This window comes from Musca domestica, unplaced genomic scaffold (assembly GCF_030504385.1).
Source record: "Musca domestica strain aabys unplaced genomic scaffold, Musca_domestica.polishedcontigs.V.1.1 2, whole genome shotgun sequence".
In the NCBI taxonomy this organism is placed as follows: Eukaryota; Metazoa; Arthropoda; class Insecta; order Diptera; family Muscidae; genus Musca; species Musca domestica.
The window spans coordinates 9,615-32,027 of NW_026712249.1; the positions used below are offsets into that span (position 1 = coordinate 9,615).

Sequence of the window (22,413 nt, forward strand, 5' to 3'; positions counted from 1 at the left end):
GGTTGGCCCATCTTTTTCACTTGTTTTAACAAAACATTTAATGGGCGTCGATGTCCACATTTCCGTACTTGAGTCCGGAATATTCCCTGCAACTGTGTCAATAGATATTTTCCTGGAGCTATATTTGCCATGTATTTTCTTTTTTAAAATTCCCAATTTCTTTTTTATTGAACGGTGCCATTGCAAAAACATCTAGTTCGTCTTGGTCTTTGCAATTAACTACAATTGTAAGAGCGTTACTTTCTTCAAATGTATTTATGTTGGTATCGATGTGAGCGTTTGGTACAGATTTGGAAGCAGAGTCTGTCTCCTCTGAGCCATAGTCTAATTCGTCATCCAAAAGTAGAGGTTTATCGCCAAACGCATTGAGGAATTCTGAAGGATGTTCATCTTGTTCACAGCACAAGTCCGAAAGAGCAGATGCAACAGCTAAAGCTTCATTTGCGGAAGCAGCACAAGAGTTTCTGTCTTTTTTTCGCATACGCACTTTTACCACTACGCGGCTACTATCATCTTCGTGTGTCGTTACCGATTCACATTCGGCATGGTATGCGGATGAGCTGCAAGTCTTCACGCTTTCGCTTACGCCGTCCAAATCGGGTCGTTTTAATTTACAATTATTTCGGGATATATGACTTACATGATTCTCATCGAAGAAGTCATCTTCTGTCCTTAGATCGGAAGCGGAACCAATGGAGTCAGCGTCATCATTACATTTACTTATATCATCGACAATAGTTTCCATTATTTCGGCTTGATTTTGTTGTTTTTCATGTTCTTCCAAAACTTCATTTACTTTCTGAGCAACTTTGTGATCTGCTGTTGACGGTCTCTTTGTTGTTGTTTTCTCTTTTAGTTTTTTTACAATCGGGACTTTGATGTGCGTTTTGCCTACTTTATGATATGCTGTCAGATGAATTTTATCTGAAATACTGTTTGTGTTTAATTTTGTTTAAATATCGCTTTTTTGAAAGTATAGCAAATAACAGTGCAAATTTTAATTCTTCAAAAACGATTGTATTCGCTTTGATATAAATCACAACATATATGTTACCAAATACTTCATGATATTATTATATTCAAATCAACAAAGTATTCCCCAGTTCTTTTCAAGTTTCGCATATTGCAATATTTATCAAAATAAGTCAAATAAAAAATGAAATGAAATCTATCTAGGCAATGCTAAAAATGTGACAATTCAATGCAGATTTCCACACTCAATTTACTTTTCATGTAATATTTTTCAAAAGTATTAAAAAACTGCGTGGTATTCTTAAGGGCGTTCTTATCCAAATAATAATGCTGCATCTGCAACCTAAGAAAGTTTTTTAACGTGTTCGATTATTTGGGAATGACAAATTGTATAGTCCAATACAACAATCAAAGTTAAGTAATTGGACAGTAACTATAAATCAAAATTAACCACAAATTTTTCTAATCCGTTCAAATAATCGTTCGGTTTCTGAAGATATATAATTTTTTATAAACAATTTTATTGGCAACCATTTTGACTGCTGTGGAGTACGATTACTTCGGGTAATCTTCCAATGTTGCTCTTTCTAAACACCAAATGCAAAACACTCAGCAACCGCCTCCCGAACATAATGAGGACTTTTAAAATAAAATAGTGTTGACATTTGTTTGTTCGGATACAGCAGTTATTTTGTTGTTCAAAAGTAGTCTGGCTTAAACCCATTATTATTGTTTTTCTGAAAACAACATTTAATTGCTAGTTGAGGAAAGGGCAATTTTTACCAGGGGATTAGGCTGGTACGTCTTTGGTTTTGGAAAGTGCTAGCAACCATTGGCCAATATTAACAGAATATCCCAGCCAAAAACAAGGGAATTAACTGTGGCTATTTTAGCTATGGCTATTTTGAAACATCAAAAAGTATTTTCAGAATCATTGGAATATTTAAAATTGTGTAGAACAATCGGAACGGCTTCATAAATCCAAAAGAAGAAACAACAATTGGAGACGTCGGTACCATAATCAATCGAACTCGAAATAAACGGAAAGGGATGAGCTTTGTACTTCCTTATGAATGTTGTTACTACGTTGTTTGTTATCAACATATTCGAAAGGGTTAAAAACAGGTTCATTAAAATTGTCTAAAACTTGGTCTGGTGCCTAAACAATGGTTGGCCCATCTTTTTCACTTGTTTTAACAAAACATTTAATGGGCGTCGATGTCCACATTTCCGTACTTGAGTCCGGAATATTCCCTGCAACTGTGTCAATAGATATTTTCCTGGAGCTATATTTGCCATGTATTTTCTTTTTTAAAATTCCCAATTTCTTTTTTATTGAACGGTGCCATTGCAAAAACATCTAGTTCGTCTTGGTCTTTGCAATTAACTACAATTGTAAGAGCGTTACTTTCTTCAAATGTATTTATGTTGGTATCGATGTGAGCGTTTGGTATAGATTTGGAAGCAGAGTCTGTCTCCTCTGAGCCATAGTCTAATTCGTCATCCAAAAGTAGAGGTTTATCGCCAAACGCATTGAGGAATTCTGAAGGATGTTCATCTTGTTCACAGCACAAGTCCGAAAGAGCAGATGCAACAGCTAAAGCTTCATTTGCGGAAGCAGCACAAGAGTTTCTGTCTTTTTTTCGCATACGCACTTTTACCACTACGCGGCTACTATCATCTTCGTGTGTCGTTACCGATTCACATTCGGCATGGTATGCGGATGAGCTGCAAGTCTTCACGCTTTCGCTTACGCCGTCCAAATCGGGTCGTTTTAATTTACAATTATTTCGGGATATATGACTTACATGATTCTCATCGAAGAAGTCATCTTCTGTCCTTAGATCGGAAGCGGAACCAATGGAGTCAGCGTCATCATTACATTTACTTATATCATCGACAATAGTTTCCATCATTTCGGCTTGATTTTGTTGTTTTTCATGTTCTTCCAAAACTTCATTTACTTTCTGAGCAACTTTGTGATCTGCTGTTGACGGTCTCTTTGTTGTTGTTTTCTCTTTTAGTTTTTTACAATCGGGACTTTGATGTGCGTTTTGCCTACTTCACGATATGCTGTCAGATGAATTTTATCTGAAATACTGTTTGTGTTTAATTTTGTTTAAATATCGCTTTTTTGAAAGTATAGCAAATAACAGTGCAAATTTTAATTCTTCAAAAACGATTGTATTCGCTTTGATATAAATCACAACATATATGTTACCAAATACTTCATGATATTATTATATTCAAATCAACAAAGTATTCCCCAGTTCTTTTCAAGTTTCGCATATTGCAATATTTATCAAAATAAGTCAAATAAAAAATGAAATGAAATCTATCTAGGCAATGCTAAAAATGTGACAATTCAATGCAGATTTCCACACTCAATTTACTTTTCATGTAATATTTTTCAAAAGTATTAAAAAACTGCGTGGTATTCTTAAGGGCGTTCTTAATCCAAATAATAATGCTGCATCTGCAACCTAAGAACGTTTTTTAACGTGTACGATTATTTGGGAATGACAAATTGTATAGTCCAATACAACAATCAAAGTTAAGTAATTGGACAGTAACTATAAATCAAAATTAACCACAAATTTTTCTAATCCGTTCAAATAATCGTTCGGTTTCTGAAGATATATAATTTTTTATAAACAATTTTATTGGCAACCATTTTGACTGCTGTGGAGTACGATTACTTCGGGTAATCTTCCAATGTTGCTCTTTCTAAACACCAAATGCAAAACACTCAGCAACCGCCTCCCGAACATAATGAGGACTTTTAAAATAAAATAGTGTTGACATTTGTTTGTTCGGATACAGCAGTTATTTTGTTGTTCAAAAGTAGTCTGGCTTAAACCCATTATTATTGTTTTTCTGAAAACAACATTTAATTGCTAGTTGAGGAAAGGGCAATTTTTACCAGGGGATTAGGCTGGTACGTCTTTGGTTTTGGAAAGTGCTAGCAACCATTGGCCAATATTAACAGAATATCCCAGCCAAAAACAAGGGAATTAACTGTGGCTATTTTAGCTATGGCTATTTTGAAACATCAAAAAGTATTTTCAGAATCATTGGAATATTTAAAATTGTGTAGAACAATCGGAACGGCTTCATAAATCCAAAAGAAGAAACAACAATTGGAGACGTCGGTACCATAATCAATCGAACTCGAAATAAACGGAAAGGGATGAGCTTTGTACTTCCTTATGAATGTTGTTACTACGTTGTTTGTTATCAACATATTCGAAAGGGTTAAAAACAGGTTCATTAAAATTGTCTAAAACTTGGTCTGGTGCCTAAACAATGGTTGGCCCATCTTTTTCACTTGTTTTAACAAAACATTTAATGGGCGTCGATGTCCACATTTCCGTACTTGAGTCCGGAATATTCCCTGCAACTGTGTCAATAGATATTTTCCTGGAGCTATATTTGCCATGTATTTTCTTTTTTAAAATTCCCAATTTCTTTTTTATTGAACGGTGCCATTGCAAAAACATCTAGTTCGTCTTGGTCTTTGCAATTAACTACAATTGTAAGAGCGTTACTTTCTTCAAATGTATTTATGTTGGTATCGATGTGAGCGTTTGGTATAGATTTGGAAGCAGAGTCTGTCTCCTCTGAGCCATAGTCTAATTCGTCATCCAAAAGTAGAGGTTTATCGCCAAACGCATTGAGGAATTCTGAAGGATGTTCATCTTGTTCACAGCACAAGTCCGAAAGAGCAGATGCAACAGCTAAAGCTTCATTTGCGGAAGCAGCACAAGAGTTTCTGTCTTTTTTTCGCATACGCACTTTTACCACTACGCGGCTACTATCATCTTCGTGTGTCGTTACCGATTCACATTCGGCATGGTATGCGGATGAGCTGCAAGTCTTCACGCTTTCGCTTACGCCGTCCAAATCGGGTCGTTTTAATTTACAATTATTTCGGGATATATGACTTACATGATTCTCATCGAAGAAGTCATCTTCTGTCCTTAGATCGGAAGCGGAACCAATGGAGTCAGCGTCATCATTACATTTACTTATATCATCGACAATAGTTTCCATCATTTCGGCTTGATTTTGTTGTTTTTCATGTTCTTCCAAAACTTCATTTACTTTCTGAGCAACTTTGTGATCTGCTGTTGACGGTCTCTTTGTTGTTGTTTTCTCTTTTAGTTTTTTACAATCGGGACTTTGATGTGCGTTTTGCCTACTTTACGATATGCTGTCAGATGAATTTTATCTGAAATACTGTTTGTGTTTAATTTTGTTTAAATATCGCTTTTTTGAAAGTATAGCAAATAACAGTGCAAATTTTAATTCTTCAAAAACGATTGTATTCGCTTTGATATAAATCACAACATATATGTTACCAAATACTTCATGATATTATTATATTCAAATCAACAAAGTATTCCCCAGTTCTTTTCAAGTTTCGCATATTGCAATATTTATCAAAATAAGTCAAATAAAAAATGAAATGAAATCTATCTAGGCAATGCTAAAAATGTGACAATTCAATGCAGATTTCCACACTCAATTTACTTTTCATGTAATATTTTTCAAAAGTATTAAAAAACTGCGTGGTATTCTTAAGGGCGTTCTTAATCCAAATAATAATGCTGCATCTGCAACCTAAGAACGTTTTTTAACGTGTACGATTATTTGGGAATGACAAATTGTATAGTCCAATACAACAATCAAAGTTAAGTAATTGGACAGTAACTATAAATCAAAATTAACCACAAATTTTTCTAATCCGTTCAAATAATCGTTCGGTTTCTGAAGATATATAATTTTTTATAAACAATTTTATTGGCAACCATTTTGACTGCTGTGGAGTACGATTACTTCGGGTAATCTTCCAATGTTGCTCTTTCTAAACACCAAATGCAAAACACTCAGCAACCGCCTCCCGAACATAATGAGGACTTTTAAAATAAAATAGTGTTGACATTTGTTTGTTCGGATACAGCAGTTATTTTGTTGTTCAAAAGTAGACTGGCTTAAACCCATTATTATTGTTTTTCTGAAAACAACATTTAATTGCTAGTTGAGGAAAGGGCAATTTTTACCAGGGGATTAGGCTGGTACGTCTTTGGTTTTGGAAAGTGCTAGCAACCATTGGCCAATATTAACAGAATATCCCAGCCAAAAACAAGGGAATTAACTGTGGCTATTTTAGCTATGGCTATTTTGAAACATCAAAAAGTATTTTCAGAATCATTGGAATATTTAAAATTGTGTAGAACAATCGGAACGGCTTCATAAATCCAAAAGAAGAAACAACAATTGGAGACGTCGGTACCATAATCAATCGAACTCGAAATAAACGGAAAGGGATGAGCTTTGTACTTCCTTATGAATGTTGTTACTACGTTGTTTGTTATCAACATATTCGAAAGGGTTAAAAACAGGTTCATTAAAATTGTCTAAAACTTGGTCTGGTGCCTAAACAATGGTTGGCCCATCTTTTTCACTTGTTTTAACAAAACATTTAATGGGCGTCGATGTCCACATTTCCGTACTTGAGTCCGGAATATTCCCTGCAACTGTGTCAATAGATATTTTCCTGGAGCTATATTTGCCATGTATTTTCTTTTTTAAAATTCCCAATTTCTTTTTTATTGAACGGTGCCATTGCAAAAACATCTAGTTCGTCTTGGTCTTTGCAATTAACTACAATTGTAAGAGCGTTACTTTCTTCAAATGTATTTATGTTGGTATCGATGTGAGCGTTTGGTATAGATTTGGAAGCAGAGTCTGTCTCCTCTGAGCCATAGTCTAATTCGTCATCCAAAAGTAGAGGTTTATCGCCAAACGCATTGAGGAATTCTGAAGGATGTTCATCTTGTTCACAGCACAAGTCCGAAAGAGCAGATGCAACAGCTAAAGCTTCATTTGCGGAAGCAGCACAAGAGTTTCTGTCTTTTTTTCGCATACGCACTTTTACCACTACGCGGCTACTATCATCTTCGTGTGTCGTTACCGATTCACATTCGGCATGGTATGCGGATGAGCTGCAAGTCTTCACGCTTTCGCTTACGCCGTCCAAATCGGGTCGTTTTAATTTACAATTATTTCGGGATATATGACTTACATGATTCTCATCGAAGAAGTCATCTTCTGTCCTTAGATCGGAAGCGGAACCAATGGAGTCAGCGTCATCATTACATTTACTTATATCATCGACAATAGTTTCCATCATTTCGGCTTGATTTTGTTGTTTTTCATGTTCTTCCAAAACTTCATTTACTTTCTGAGCAACTTTGTGATCTGCTGTTGACGGTCTCTTTGTTGTTGTTTTCTCTTTTAGTTTTTTACAATCGGGACTTTGATGTGCGTTTTGCCTACTTTACGATATGCTGTCAGATGAATTTTATCTGAAATACTGTTTGTGTTTAATTTTGTTTAAATATCGCTTTTTTGAAAGTATAGCAAATAACAGTGCAAATTTTAATTCTTCAAAAACGATTGTATTCGCTTTGATATAAATCACAACATATATGTTACCAAATACTTCATGATATTATTATATTCAAATCAACAAAGTATTCCCCAGTTCTTTTCAAGTTTCGCATATTGCAATATTTATCAAAATAAGTCAAATAAAAAATGAAATGAAATCTATCTAGGCAATGCTAAAAATGTGACAATTCAATGCAGATTTCCACACTCAATTTACTTTTCATGTAATATTTTTCAAAAGTATTAAAAAACTGCGTGGTATTCTTAAGGGCGTTCTTAATCCAAATAATAATGCTGCATCTGCAACCTAAGAACGTTTTTTAACGTGTACGATTATTTGGGAATGACAAATTGTATAGTCCAATACAACAATCAAAGTTAAGTAATTGGACAGTAACTATAAATCAAAATTAACCACAAATTTTTCTAATCCGTTCAAATAATCGTTCGGTTTCTGAAGATATATAATTTTTTATAAACAATTTTATTGGCAACCATTTTGACTGCTGTGGAGTACGATTACTTCGGGTAATCTTCCAATGTTGCTCTTTCTAAACACCAAATGCAAAACACTCAGCAACCGCCTCCCGAACATAATGAGGACTTTTAAAATAAAATAGTGTTGACATTTGTTTGTTCGGATACAGCAGTTATTTTGTTGTTCAAAAGTAGTCTGGCTTAAACCCATTATTATTGTTTTTCTGAAAACAACATTTAATTGCTAGTTGAGGAAAGGGCAATTTTTACCAGGGGATTAGGCTGGTACGTCTTTGGTTTTGGAAAGTGCTAGCAACCATTGGCCAATATTAACAGAATATCCCAGCCAAAACAAGGGAATTAACTGTGGCTATTTTAGCTATGGCTATTTTGAAACATCAAAAAGTATTTTCAGAATCATTGGAATATTTAAAATTGTGTAGAACAATCGGAACGGCTTCATAAATCCAAAAGAAGAAACAACAATTGGAGACGTCGGTACCATAATCAATCGAACTCGAAATAAACGGAAAGGGATGAGCTTTGTACTTCCTTATGAATGTTGTTACTACGTTGTTTGTTATCAACATATTCGAAAGGGTTAAAAACAGGTTCATTAAAATTGTCTAAAACTTGGTCTGGTGCCTAAACAATGGTTGGCCCATCTTTTTCACTTGTTTTAACAAAACATTTAATGGGCGTCGATGTCCACATTTCCGTACTTGAGTCCGGAATATTCCCTGCAACTGTGTCAATAGATATTTTCCTGGAGCTATATTTGCCATGTATTTTCTTTTTTAAAATTCCCAATTTCTTTTTTATTGAACGGTGCCATTGCAAAAACATCTAGTTCGTCTTGGTCTTTGCAATTAACTACAATTGTAAGAGCGTTACTTTCTTCAAATGTATTTATGTTGGTATCGATGTGAGCGTTTGGTATAGATTTGGAAGCAGAGTCTGTCTCCTCTGAGCCATAGTCTAATTCATCATCCAAAAGTAGAGGTTTATCGCCAAACGCATTGAAGAATTCTGAAGGATGTTCATCTTGTTCACAGCACAAGTCCGAAAGAGCAGATGCAACAGCTAAAGCTTCATTTGCGGAAGCAGCACAAGAGTTTCTGTCTTTTTTTCGCATACGCACTTTTACCACTACGCGGCTACTATCATCTTCGTGTGTCGTTACCGATTCACATTCGGCATGGTATGCGGATGAGCTGCAAGTCTTCACGCTTTCGCTTACGCCGTCCAAATCGGGTCGTTTTAATTTACAATTATTTCGGGATATATGACTTACATGATTCTCATCGAAGAAGTCATCTTCTGTCCTTAGATCGGAAGCGGAACCAATGGAGTCAGCGTCATCATTACATTTACTTATATCATCGACAATAGTTTCCATCATTTCGGCTTGATTTTGTTGTTTTTCATGTTCTTCCAAAACTTCATTTACTTTCTGAGCAACTTTGTGATCTGCTGTTGACGGTCTCTTTGTTGTTGTTTTCTCTTTTAGTTTTTTACAATCGGGACTTTGATGTGCGTTTTGCCTACTTTATGATATGCTGTCAGATGAATTTTATCTGAAATACTGTTTGTGTTTAGTTTTGTTTAAATATCGCTTTTTTGAAAGTATAGCAAATAACAGTGCAAATTTTAATTCTTCAAAAACGATTGTATTCGCTTTGATATAAATCACAACATATATGTTACCAAATACTTCATGATATTATTATATTCAAATCAACAAAGTATTCCCCAGTTCTTTTCAAGTTTCGCATATTGCAATATTTATCAAAATAAGTCAAATAAAAAATGAAATGAAATCTATCTAGGCAATGCTAAAAATGTGACAATTCAATGCAGATTTCCACACTCAATTTACTTTTCATGTAATATTTTTCAAAAGTATTAAAAAACTGCGTGGTATTCTTAAGGGCGTTCTTAATCCAAATAATAATGCTGCATCTGCAACCTAAGAACGTTTTTTAACGTGTACGATTATTTGGGAATGACAAATTGTATAGCCCAATACAACAATCAAAGTTAAGTAATTGGACAGTAACTATAAATCAAAATTAACCACAAATTTTTCTAATCCGTTCAAATAATCGTTCGGTTTCTGAAGATATATAATTTTTTATAAACAATTTTATTGGCAACCATTTTGACTGCTGTGGAGTACGATTACTTCGGGTAATCTTCCAATGTTGCTCTTTCTAAACACCAAATGCAAAACACTCAGCAACCGCCTCCCGAACATAATGAGGACTTTTAAAATAAAATAGTGTTGACATTTGTTTGTTCGGATACAGCAGTTATTTTGTTGTTCAAAAGTAGTCTGGCTTAAACCCATTATTATTGTTTTTCTGAAAACAACATTTAATTGCTAGTTGAGGAAAGGGCAATTTTTACCAGGGGATTAGGCTGGTACGTCTTTGGTTTTGGAAAGTGCTAGCAACCATTGGCCAATATTAACAGAATATCCCAGCCAAAACAAGGGAATTAACTGTGGCTATTTTAGCTATGGCTATTTTGAAACATCAAAAAGTATTTTCAGAATCATTGGAATATTTAAAATTGTGTAGAACAATCGGAACGGCTTCATAAATCCAAAAGAAGAAACAACAATTGGAGACGTCGGTACCATAATCAATCGAACTCGAAATAAACGGAAAGGGATGAGCTTTGTACTTCCTTATGAATGTTGTTACTACGTTGTTTGTTATCAACATATTCGAAAGGGTTAAAAACAGGTTCATTAAAATTGTCTAAAACTTGGTCTGGTGCCTAAACAATGGTTGGCCCATCTTTTTCACTTGTTTTAACAAAACATTTAATGGGCGTCGATGTCCACATTTCCGTACTTGAGTCCGGAATATTCCCTGCAACTGTGTCAATAGATATTTTCCTGGAGCTATATTTGCCATGTATTTTCTTTTTTAAAATTCCCAATTTCTTTTTATTGAACGGTGCCATTGCAAAAACATCTAGTTCGTCTTGGTCTTTGCAATTAACTACAATTGTAAGAGCGTTACTTTCTTCAAATGTATTTATGTTGGTATCGATGTGAGCGTTTGGTATAGATTTGGAAGCAGAGTCTGTCTCCTCTGAGCCATAGTCTAATTCGTCATCCAAAAGTAGAGGTTTATCGCCAAACGCATTGAGGAATTCTGAAGGATGTTCATCTTGTTCACAGCACAAGTCCGAAAGAGCAGATGCAACAGCTAAAGCTTCATTTGCGGAAGCAGCACAAGAGTTTCTGTCTTTTTTTCGCATACGCACTTTTACCACTACGCGGCTACTATCATCTTCGTGTGTCGTTACCGATTCACATTCGGCATGGTATGCGGATGAGCTGCAAGTCTTCACGCTTTCGCTTACGCCGTCCAAATCGGGTCGTTTTAATTTACAATTATTTCGGGATATATGACTTACATGATTCTCATCGAAGAAGTCATCTTCTGTCCTTAGATCGGAAGCGGAACCAATGGAGTCAGCGTCATCATTACATTTACTTATATCATCGACAATAGTTTCCATCATTTCGGCTTGATTTTGTTGTTTTTCATGTTCTTCCAAAACTTCATTTACTTTCTGAGCAACTTTGTGATCTGCTGTTGACGGTCTCTTTGTTGTTGTTTTCTCTTTTAGTTTTTTACAATCGGGACTTTGATGTGCGTTTTGCCTACTTTACGATATGCTGTCAGATGAATTTTATCTGAAATACTGTTTGTGTTTAATTTTGTTTAAATATCGCTTTTTTGAAAGTATAGCAAATAACAGTGCAAATTTTAATTCTTCAAAAACGATTGTATTCGCTTTGATATAAATCACAACATATATGTTACCAAATACTTCATGATATTATTATATTCAAATCAACAAAGTATTCCCCAGTTCTTTTCAAGTTTCGCATATTGCAATATTTATCAAAATAAGTCAAATAAAAAATGAAATGAAATCTATCTAGGCAATGCTAAAAATGTGACAATTCAATGCAGATTTCCACACTCAATTTACTTTTCATGTAATATTTTTCAAAAGTATTAAAAAACTGCGTGGTATTCTTAAGGGCGTTCTTAATCCAAATAATAATGCTGCATCTGCAACCTAAGAACGTTTTTTAACGTGTACGATTATTTGGGAATGACAAATTGTATAGTCCAATACAACAATCAAAGTTAAGTAATTGGACAGTAACTATAAATCAAAATTAACCACAAATTTTTCTAATCCGTTCAAATAATCGTTCGGTTTCTGAAGATATATAATTTTTTATAAACAATTTTATTGGCAACCATTTTGACTGCTGTGGAGTACGATTACTTCGGGTAATCTTCCAATGTTGCTCTTTCTAAACACCAAATGCAAAACACTCAGCAACCGCCTCCCGAACATAATGAGGACTTTTAAAATAAAATAGTGTTGACATTTGTTTGTTCGGATACAGCAGTTATTTTGTTGTTCAAAAGTAGTCTGGCTTAAACCCATTATTATTGTTTTTCTGAAAACAACATTTAATTGCTAGTTGAGGAAAGGGCAATTTTTACCAGGGGATTAGGCTGGTACGTCTTTGGTTTTGGAAAGTGCTAGCAACCATTGGCCAATATTAACAGAATATCCCAGCCAAAAACAAGGGAATTAACTGTGGCTATTTTAGCTATGGCTATTTTGAAACATCAAAAAGTATTTTCAGAATCATTGGAATATTTAAAATTGTGTAGAACAATCGGAACGGCTTCATAAATCCAAAAGAAGAAACAACAATTGGAGACGTCGGTACCATAATCAATCGAACTCGAAATAAATGGATCAGCAATGTCCTGTCCAACGTTATTTATGAATACAGTCATAAAATATCGTATATTAAATGCATGGCGTAAACAACGTTTTAATAGGGAACGACTCGGGATTTTTTTAAAAGTTATTACTGCGTCTAAACAATGGACTATGTACGGATTATATATCTTGTTAGACATTTTTTCAAAAAATATTACTAATTATTTTAAATTTCAGAAATTACAAACAAAGATCCAAACTGAATTCTAACCCATCATACATCCCTCACAAAAATGATCAAATAACCATATGTGATTGCAGCGAATAAACCTTATTCCTGTCAAATCATTGGGAATATGTAACGAAAATGTTATTTTTTAGTTTTTAATTCAGGATAGCACAACAATTTGGAGCCAACATTGTTTTAAAATCTTACCAATTTTTTTTTTTCAAATACTTTAGTTTACTTTATAATATGTGCCAAGTATACATATATATGGAGCAAAACTTTTACAATAATATAACGTTTTAAAAATGTGCGAGGGATTTGAGCTAATACAATATACATTTACTACAATACACCATTATGTTATAGTTTGATGGTGACGTTAAATCAAAGTTGGTGTTTTACAAAAAGGATGTGCCTGAGGATGATTGTTGATGGCAATCGAACGAAAGTACAAGTAATAGCTTCTACAAATGAACTAAAATTACTGCCATCATTATCAAAAAACAATAAATACTTGCAGCAAAGAAACTGCATTTCTGTTAAATTATTGAAAAAACACACCAACTATTATCGTTATTAAATATTAATTACGGCTTTAAAACTGTTTAAGTTCAAGTCGAATGAAAAACCATATAGAACTTTATTCTAGTCAGAACATAATTTGTATGATCCAAAATTCAAACTAATTAGATAAACGAAGCGCGTTTAGTGTTCTATTTATATATTAAACTAAAATGAAATAAATATGGGAGCTACGTCTAAAACTAAACCGATTTTGATAACTTGTAAATGTTATTTCTAGGCTGTATCTCATATCTTTTACTGAATATATTTGTTATGGAGTGAATATTACCAATTGTGAAACAGATGGATCGTATATATTTAAGAGCTGATACTACAAAGTTGATACATTAAAATGGTAAGATTTAACGAAGGTATATGTTGGGGCTATATTCAAACCTAAACCCAATACTAATATGGCTTGTATTTGGACAATACAAATGATGCAAAGTTGTATCTCAAATGGACAATAAATGCAAACTTTATTTGCAAAAACGTGGACAGACTAACGAAAATGCATAAATAGACTATATTGGAACAATAGATCTATATTGTCTACAACAGAGTAAGCCCAGAGGCACGTATTTAGTAAATTTAATGACACACAAAAAAACATGGACAAGGTGGAGAACCTGTTGCTTTTTCCACGATTTTCAAATGGTCCCTTGAAGTGTTGCAATATCTGTACTTGCAGCTGTCAACTATACATCTAGTGAAAGAATGTGAATGCATTAAAATTACACATTTTAGGAATATTTTCTGCATATTGTGCTTAAAATTCTCATTCCAAGAATTTACATTTTTTAAATGAAATTGATAAACTGAAAATTGATTTTATTTAACTTTTTTGGACTTATAATTCTGACCTAGTATTATGTACAAAAACAAATTTGTATGTTGTTATTGTAACTTTTGTTGCCCAACAATATTTGCTGTAACCATAGTATTCAGGCATATTAATCTACCACTGATCAAAATAAAATCTAATGAAAAGATTTTATGCAAATATGATCAAAAGCAAATTATTTCAACTTCAATGAATATTATTATATTCCATTAGAAAAAAAGAATACACTAAGTTTTATTAAGCAAAATATCAGAATACAGATGCACGAATACTGCATTAACTATCGGCATCTTCCAATTAATAATAATTTATATGGTGCTTTTGTTGTTTTGCAAAACAGGAACTTTTCACTTTTTCAATTGTCATCTTAGCTATGAAATTTTCTCAATGAATTTTAGGCCAACACTGTTCATATTATGTTTTGCGATACTAATTGAATTGACCTTATAGCAATTATCACTTGTGTTTTTGCAGAATCTGGCAAACGAAATTTTCTTTTTGGAATGCCATTCATGAAAAGATTCGAGACTTCCTTGATTTTTTGTAAGATTTTTATCGACATTTTACGCAAATATGATCAAAAACACACTAACTCAACTTGAATGAAATTTAAAACATTCCATTATCAAAAAAATAGAATACGATAAGTTTTATTACACATTATATTAGAATACAGAAATATGATTACTGCATTCACTATTGGCATCATCCAATCGACAATACGTTATAATATTCTTTCTTATTTTGCAAAACAGGAACGGTATATAAATGTATCCTGTTTGATACGCACTTTGCAATTGTTTTAATGGTCGTCTTGGCTATTCTTTTTCTTTTCATGTTTGCGTCCAACTAAGTCATATTTGCAGTTATCATCACACCCATGAGGCTCATCTTCACTACCACTACTTATTTCAGAATCACTTGACTCGTTATATGGTCCTAAGCCTGGCAATATTGCCACACACTTCAAATGACCAACATCTAGCTCATTTGTTTTGATGTTTTTAAGACTTTTTGGTATCTCTTCATTTTTTTTCGACATGGTATCTTCATTTGTCATTGGTTTTATGTGTTTATTTTCGGAAGCTCCGCAAGAGTTTGTACTTTCGCCATTTTTGCGTTTAATACCAATTCCAAGCAGAGATTTTTGTGACGGTCTAGCAGCGGATGATTGGACTCGAAGTTTAGTTTTTAGTTCGGTCTGTATTTTCTGCAATACTCTAACATATAAACAAACGAAGAAGCATATGTGAGGGCAATAAATACCTTGTTCTCCGTCTCCTCTTGTAGGGTCGTAACTCTGTTTCTAAAATCATTAAGCTCCCTCTCTTCTTCGAGGAGTTTTTCTTTTTCAATACCCATTTTATTTTTGTCAACCAACTCAAGAAAACTAACTTCGTCTTCGTCAAGCCCTCGTATGAGATTTTCTGAAAGCATTTTGTATTTAAAATAGGTACTAACTTTAACGAAAACACACTTACTCAATTTATGCGTTTCTTCGTATTCCAAATCTTTTTTCATTTTCTGCTCCTTTAATCGGTCATAAAGTGAACGACTGTCATATTCTTCAGGGCGCTCTAATAAACAAATACCATTTGTAACAGCCTTGAACATGTAATAAAAATATTTTACCTAGTGGTTGATCGGCTGTGCGAACCTTTTCCCATTCCTCCTGGCGTCGCTTTCTAGCCTCCGCCAATTCCGATTCAGTAATAAACCCCGAACTCATAATATTCCACAATATCAATGTTCCCAAGCTTTGAACGCTCCAGAGCACCTATACTCGATGTAACCTAAATCAACAAATTATGCGTTTTAGTGGGGGTTATTTGTAACACTTTTTTATTTTATTCGATTTTACGGCAGTCACAAGATTGGCTGCGAAATGCGTTATTTGGAAATTCGTTGTGTATTCAATATTCCAACCGTTATTGAGATATACGACGTATATTGAACAAATTGTAATGCATAAATTTGCTTCTTTCGTATCGCAGGTATATTAATCGAAAAACGCTTTTATATTTCTCATTCTCACAATTTATTGGTAGCGAAAACTTATTTTAGTAAACTAACAAACGACGATATACGACGCATTCACTTTTGGTTGGCTTGACTTTGACTTTTGGCTGTCATTCCAATCACAATAATGCATAATCAGCTGTCTTGAAAGGGGTAGGTACTGCTGTCGATAGTAGACGCTTGGATCCAGCCATCATATTGGCATGCATGCTTGCCTAAAAAATGTTTTTCGCAGACTTTCGTGCCACCATTACAGCTTATTCCATACAGATTTTTCAACATTGGTTTCCATGAATTTTTACAGCATGGAAAATATGTTTGCTGTTGCCATTTCTTGAATTTTCGCACACTGGTATGCAGCAAAATCTTGGAGATGGCATTCCTTTGAAAATGAAATACAACGCAAAGCTTAGTAAGAACCCAAGGAACGCCTATCGTCATGATTGTGTGTTATTAACAAAGCACTGCCTCGCCGCCAATTTAACACATGATAGCATGGCCAAGCCCCTTTCCAAGACAACTGCGTCAATCAAACTGTATTGGCTGAAATCACAGAACAAAAGATGGCCCTTGACATATTTCATCGCAAAATATTAAAATATGCATTTGCTGTTCATTCAAAACAAACACTAAAATGTATATGGATTGACAGAATATGGACCATTGTACCATGTCATCCCATATCATGGGATATGGGGCACTAAAAAAAGTAAAAGAAGAGAAGTAGCTTTGTTCTACCTTCTGTAATTGCGTCATGGCTGCGTCGTACATTGATTTCATTCACTGCACCATGTATTGATTTAGAAAGTATAAAGTATACGGTTCCCCTTCCAAGCCTTCCGACTACCAAATGTAATGTCAAAATGCAATTATTGTAGTTATTGTGATTGAACTGAAAATTTTTCTCCGATATCATTCATAAAGGGAAAATCGGTTATCGTAGTTTGAACAGGTGTCAATGAACTGATTTCAAAACAACAACCAACTTCAACATCGTATAGAAGCAGTTGTCAGCTGTCAATATTGATGCACCATGGTCAAAATAGTATTTAGAATCATCCATGACGTTCAAGGCCCATTAAAAAAATTTAAAATGCGTTTAGATGGCAGTATAACTACAATTGAGACCATAATGTCAACAACAAACTTCAACATCGTATAGAAGCAGTTGTCAGCTGTCAATATTGATGCACCATGGTCAAAACAGTATTTGGAATCATCCATGATGTTCAAGGCCCATTAAAAACTTTAAAATTGCGCTTAGATCACACTATAACTACAATTGAGATCATAATGTCAAAGTGTTATAATTTAAATAATTTAATTATGAAATTCATTACAATTTGGGTAAAATCGGCTATTCGTGACGGATACATATTCAGGATACATATTCAATAGAAATCTTTCCTCCTGTCTTTAATTAAAATTTAAACCTAGGCCACTCAGTAGAAAATGAAATGATTAATTTTCAGACAGTTCCGAATAAAATTGTCAAAATACCGAATATCGGGAGGTCCCGTTATATGGGGCTATATACACTATATACACCAGTGGGTAAAATACTCAGAAAGAACATCTCCACTATACGATACCGTGGATATATCGGATAAATGATTCTAGCGTGATTACCCCAGACCGACAGACGAACGGACATGGCAAAATCAAATAGATATATTATATAATATCCGATATATCCCCATCTTCACAGCAGATCTTGCATTAGCATCAGGATCCAGGAGGGACATGAAGGAATGGTCCGATCTCCACCATCTTACAAATGACGCCACTCCACTTTATCCTTGGTTGTCCAAGGTGTATGCATACTTTACTTACCTGTTTTTTTTTTAAATAATCCTGTCCAACAAATATGTCCAATCCAATTCTTATCCAATTCCTTGATTGTTTTATTGGTTTTATCGGTTTCCCCTCCTTTTTTAAATCTTATTGGTTTCTAGTCGGAACTAGTCGTTTTTTAAATTCAATGGGTGCTTCACAAAAAGGGCTATGTAAGTCGACTATTGGTTGCGAGAGAATAAGAAGGAACCATATTATAGCGGACTTACACCACCATTTACATCTTTACTCTGTTCCAAAATCTGCCAGAAGCTACTACTTTCAAAATTGTTTTCAATTACTATGTTCCAGTACCTGCAAGAATCTACTACTTTTGCAATTTCTTTCGATATGATAAAGGGATATTAATAGCGTTAAAAACTAAGAACAGTTAGGGATAGATAAGTCGACTTCCGATTAATCGAATAATCTACTTTTAGTACTAAAAGATCTGAAACTCGAACTCGACTATGAACTTGGATGAAAACCGAGTACTCGACTATTCATAGTCGATTGTTCGACTTATGCTTTGTTTTCATTGCAATTTCAATCACGTTGTTCGATCTCAAAATTAGGTACACGAATTAACCCGTTCATACGACACGATTCGTAATTCATAGGCACTTTCTTATATCTTCTTTTGTTATCCCTTACTTTAGGAAAAGTGAAGGATAAAGGTTACATTATCGGATTATCATTATTACATCTACCATTTAAAGTATATGCATTTCTTACAGAGATATGGCAAGCTTTCTGTAAAAGTAACTGGTAGTCACAGCAGTTTTTTCACAATGACATCTTCATTTTAGGTTGAAAATAATAAACAAAACGAATTTGTTATTAATTTCGTGAAATAAATTTATATTTCAGTTCTTCAATATAAAATAAATGATTTGCGTTATCCATTTCTTTATCTTAATATATTTTGCTGTTATTGTCATATTATCAATATAACATATGGCAACATGAGATCAGTAAACTTTACGTTAAAAGATAAAGGAAGATGGTCTGGCCTTTTGCTTGTCGGTCAGTTTTTATTTAAATGAGACTTGTAATAACGAAAAACGATTTATGTGTCCGACAACATCACTTTTTTATCTGTCGGAAAGATGTAATAACCGGCCATAGTAACATATTTCTTTTTTCAAATTTTTTTTTGTTGATTTTTATAGGAATTTGTACGAAAGTACATGAAATTAGCATTAATAATAATAGAAGAAATTATTGTTTTTCCTCGAAATATTTACGTATCTTCCATTTAACAATTTTTATTCATGTTTTGATCTTTTTATATAAATGGTGACATTTTGTTTTTTTTTTGTATTTTCCTGTTTTAAAACACTGTTGGAGTCACTTGTCAAAAAAAAAATTTGTCGATACAAAAATTTTCAAAATATTAACCCTTTATGTCCAGTTTTCTGTCGAAATTCCAACTCGTTGAAATAAAGCATAGCTCGGATGAGGGAGAAAACAAGATTTTCTTTCGATTGAATGCACAAGCTCCATTCAACATTAGTTGTGTTCCAGTACTTTTTTAGTAGTAAAACTAGCAGAAGAGAGAACAATTCGAAATGTAATTCTCATTTAGATTTGCTCAAAAAATAAGGGAACAGAAAATTAGCAGAAATGCGATAAAATGTCAAAATACAAAATTTCAAAAGTAAACAGCCTAAATCGGACTGGTGAAACCTTACTGAAAAGAGCGCCAACATTTAAAAAATGAGTATTGAAGACGATAAGTTAAAATTAATAATTTATAATAACAATTAATAATCTGATTCCTCATTCAGCCAGTCCTCTTCACTGCTGGAATCATCCAAAAGTGAATACATCAGTTGCTCCATATTTTCTCTTTTTGTTTTTTGCACGACAAATATTAATTTTTCCTGTAGTTTTCAAGTTGATCATTTTCTTTATTGAAATGTATCAATACATTTTTCAACCTTGTTAGCCCTGCCAATTAAATGTCAAATCTACAATATGCACATTTCTGCTCGGCCAAATTCATGTAGCTAAAACAAGCAGAAATGTGCACCACTCAGCGCCATTTTTTCTCGAGGAGAGCTGCAAGTTTTGCTAGTTTTTGGAGTACTGGAACGCGTTGTAGCAGAATTAGTGCTAATTAGTACTAATTTGCAGGTTCTGGAACACAACTATTAACTCCCAATTCATATTTTTCAGTCCTCCTGAAAAATTTTAAAATTTCATTAAATTTTTCTATTTTGAAATGTCATAATTAATTTTTTCTATAAAAGTGCTTATTTTTTAGGGTTGGCACACATTTCATTGTAGTTCCGAGAATGATTTGAATGCAACAAAGAACAAACATTTTTGTTCGGAGTTGCAGGGAAAATATATCGGGTACAATTAAATCAAGGTAACCTCATTTCAAATTATAATGCCCATCTCTACATTTTCTGTAATATACCTTGTCAAATTTCACTGCATAGAAAATAGATTCCCATCTCTGATTTGTGTATGTAATGCTATGTTTTCATTGCACTTTCAATCATGTTGTTTGCTCTCAGAATTAGGTACACGAATTATCCCTTTCATACGGCACGATTCGTAATTCATAGCAAAATTATTCCTTTATTCAAAAATATTGTTTGTTGATTTTAATGACAATTTATACTATGAATAGAAGAAATTATTGTTTTTCTCCCAAAGATTTATTGTATTATTAATTTTACAATTTTCATTAATGTTTTTAACATTTTGTAAAAATGTTGACATTTTAAACATATTTTTGTATTTTTCTATTTTTAAATTCTGCTGGAGAGACACTTGTGAAATATTTTTTCTGTCGATACAAACATTTTGAAAATATTGCCCCTTTTATTTCCAGTTTTCTGCGGAAATTTCAACTCGTGGAGAAAATGCGTACCTTGGATGAGAGAGAAAACTAAATTTGCTATCGTTTGAATGTACATACGCCATTCAACATTGTAGTTTTCATTCATAATTTTCAGTCTTCTCTAATTTTTTTAAAATTTCATAAAATGTTTCAATTTTGAATTTTTAAATGTCATAATTAATTTTTTCGATAATTGCTCTCAGTTGTTAGGGATGGCACACATTTCATCTTAGTTCTGAGAGTGATTTGAATGGAACAAAAAATCTTTGTTCGCTCAGCAAATTTTGTGCGGGGAATTAAGTAGATATTTCTTAAATAATGGCCGAACAAGGAATAGAGAGCGAATCACGTGCCATGTGAACTTAGCATAATATAGATTACTCAATAAACAATTGACAATGAGTTGTTGGCATGGTAGAAGAATACAGGTAGATGCATCAACGCATAGTAACATTGATATGTCAAAAAAATTTAAGTTTCTCTTCAAATATAAGTAGATTTCTATATGTTTTATTAAACGACGTCATTCGGAGATTATCATAGCATACATTTTCAATAATTCTTACAAATTCAAATCATTTTTCACTCAACATTTTGAATTCCAAATTTAGTTTGACAGTTTATTGTCCCAGCAGCTGTGTCGATGCGTCTACCTATATGGTTGTTGGCAAACGTACCATGGTTGTTGGCAAACGTATGATTTTGAAAAATTGAAAACATGATTGCATGACGTTACCTTCTTTGTTCTACCATGAGAAAATTCTTTGCAAGGACAATTTGTGTTTTATCCCGGAATGATTATTTTCTGAGTTAGTTTCAGCATTTTCAGTTAAATATGCACTATCCAAGACATACATAAGGTCGGCCAAGAAGACTACTATTGACAACAATTTGACAATAAACTTAGTAGTTTTCGGCTATTTCGATTTGACACTCTTCGAAATCACAATATGTCTTTTGATAGCAAACCTAATTGTCAGATGGGCTTACTGATCGACTTTATATCGACCATGACACTATCGATCCTGTCCCATTAAGTAGGTCGTGTAGGTAGCAACAAAATACAATTGTGATTGAAAACTGTTTGTGTATGTTTTCATGCGTTTAATTCGAAATTGCATGCAATTGAAATTTGTTCAGCAAGAATTTGCAAGCTCCCAGCGAAAGAACTGCCATTTTTTTAAATTGATATCGTTTGCCGAACTTTTGTGTTAACAGACGACTTCTAGTAAAAATTTCATTTTAGAAGAAAACAGATTAATGCATCAACGCCTGAGAACATTGATATGTTAAAAATTTTAAAACATTTTGTCAAAAATATGTTTATATTTTTCTTATACGACACAAGTCGGAGGTTGTTACGACTTGAATTTTTAACAATTTTTA

The 22,413-nt window shown here is 33.5% G+C and overlaps 1 protein-coding gene across 4 annotated transcripts; it reads right to left on the minus strand.

Annotated features, from left to right (window-relative positions):
- Window positions 1–14,940: 14,940 nt before the first annotated feature.
- Window positions 14,941–16,439, minus strand: LOC101889770 (PSME3-interacting protein). Of its 4 annotated transcripts, XM_059121518.1 has the most exons (6): window positions 16,245–16,434; window positions 16,180–16,199; window positions 15,951–16,111; window positions 15,800–15,895; window positions 15,585–15,745; window positions 14,941–15,528 (listed from the first exon to the last, which is right to left on the minus strand). In XM_059121518.1, exons 3-6 carry the CDS (start codon window positions 16,045–16,047, stop codon window positions 15,121–15,123), a joined length of 762 nt encoding a protein of 253 aa, XP_058977501.1. In that variant the 5' UTR covers window positions 16,048–16,111; window positions 16,180–16,199; window positions 16,245–16,434; the 3' UTR covers window positions 14,941–15,120. The 4 variants fall into 4 exon arrangements, with proteins under 4 accessions (XP_058977501.1, XP_019893835.1, XP_005187794.1 ...); XM_020038276.2 differs by lacking the exon at window positions 16,180–16,199 and having other exon boundaries at window positions 16,354–16,439; XM_005187737.4 differs by lacking the exon at window positions 16,180–16,199.
- Between the last annotated feature and the right edge of the window lie 5,974 nt (window positions 16,440–22,413).

Bases quoted from the DNA above. Each gene is read 5' to 3' on its own strand.
- LOC101889770 (XM_020038276.2), bottom strand. From the start codon at position 16,047: ATGAGTTCGGGGTTTATTACTGAATCGGAATTGGCGGAGGCTAGAAAG. The intron at 15,896-15,950 runs GTAAAATATTTT...TTTGTTTATTAG, and splicing joins CACAGCCGATCAACCACTAG to AGCGCCCTGAAGAATATGAC. The intron at 15,746-15,799 runs GTAAGTGTGTTT...AAATGCTTTCAG, and splicing joins CGAAGAAACGCATAAATTGA to AAAATCTCATACGAGGGCTT.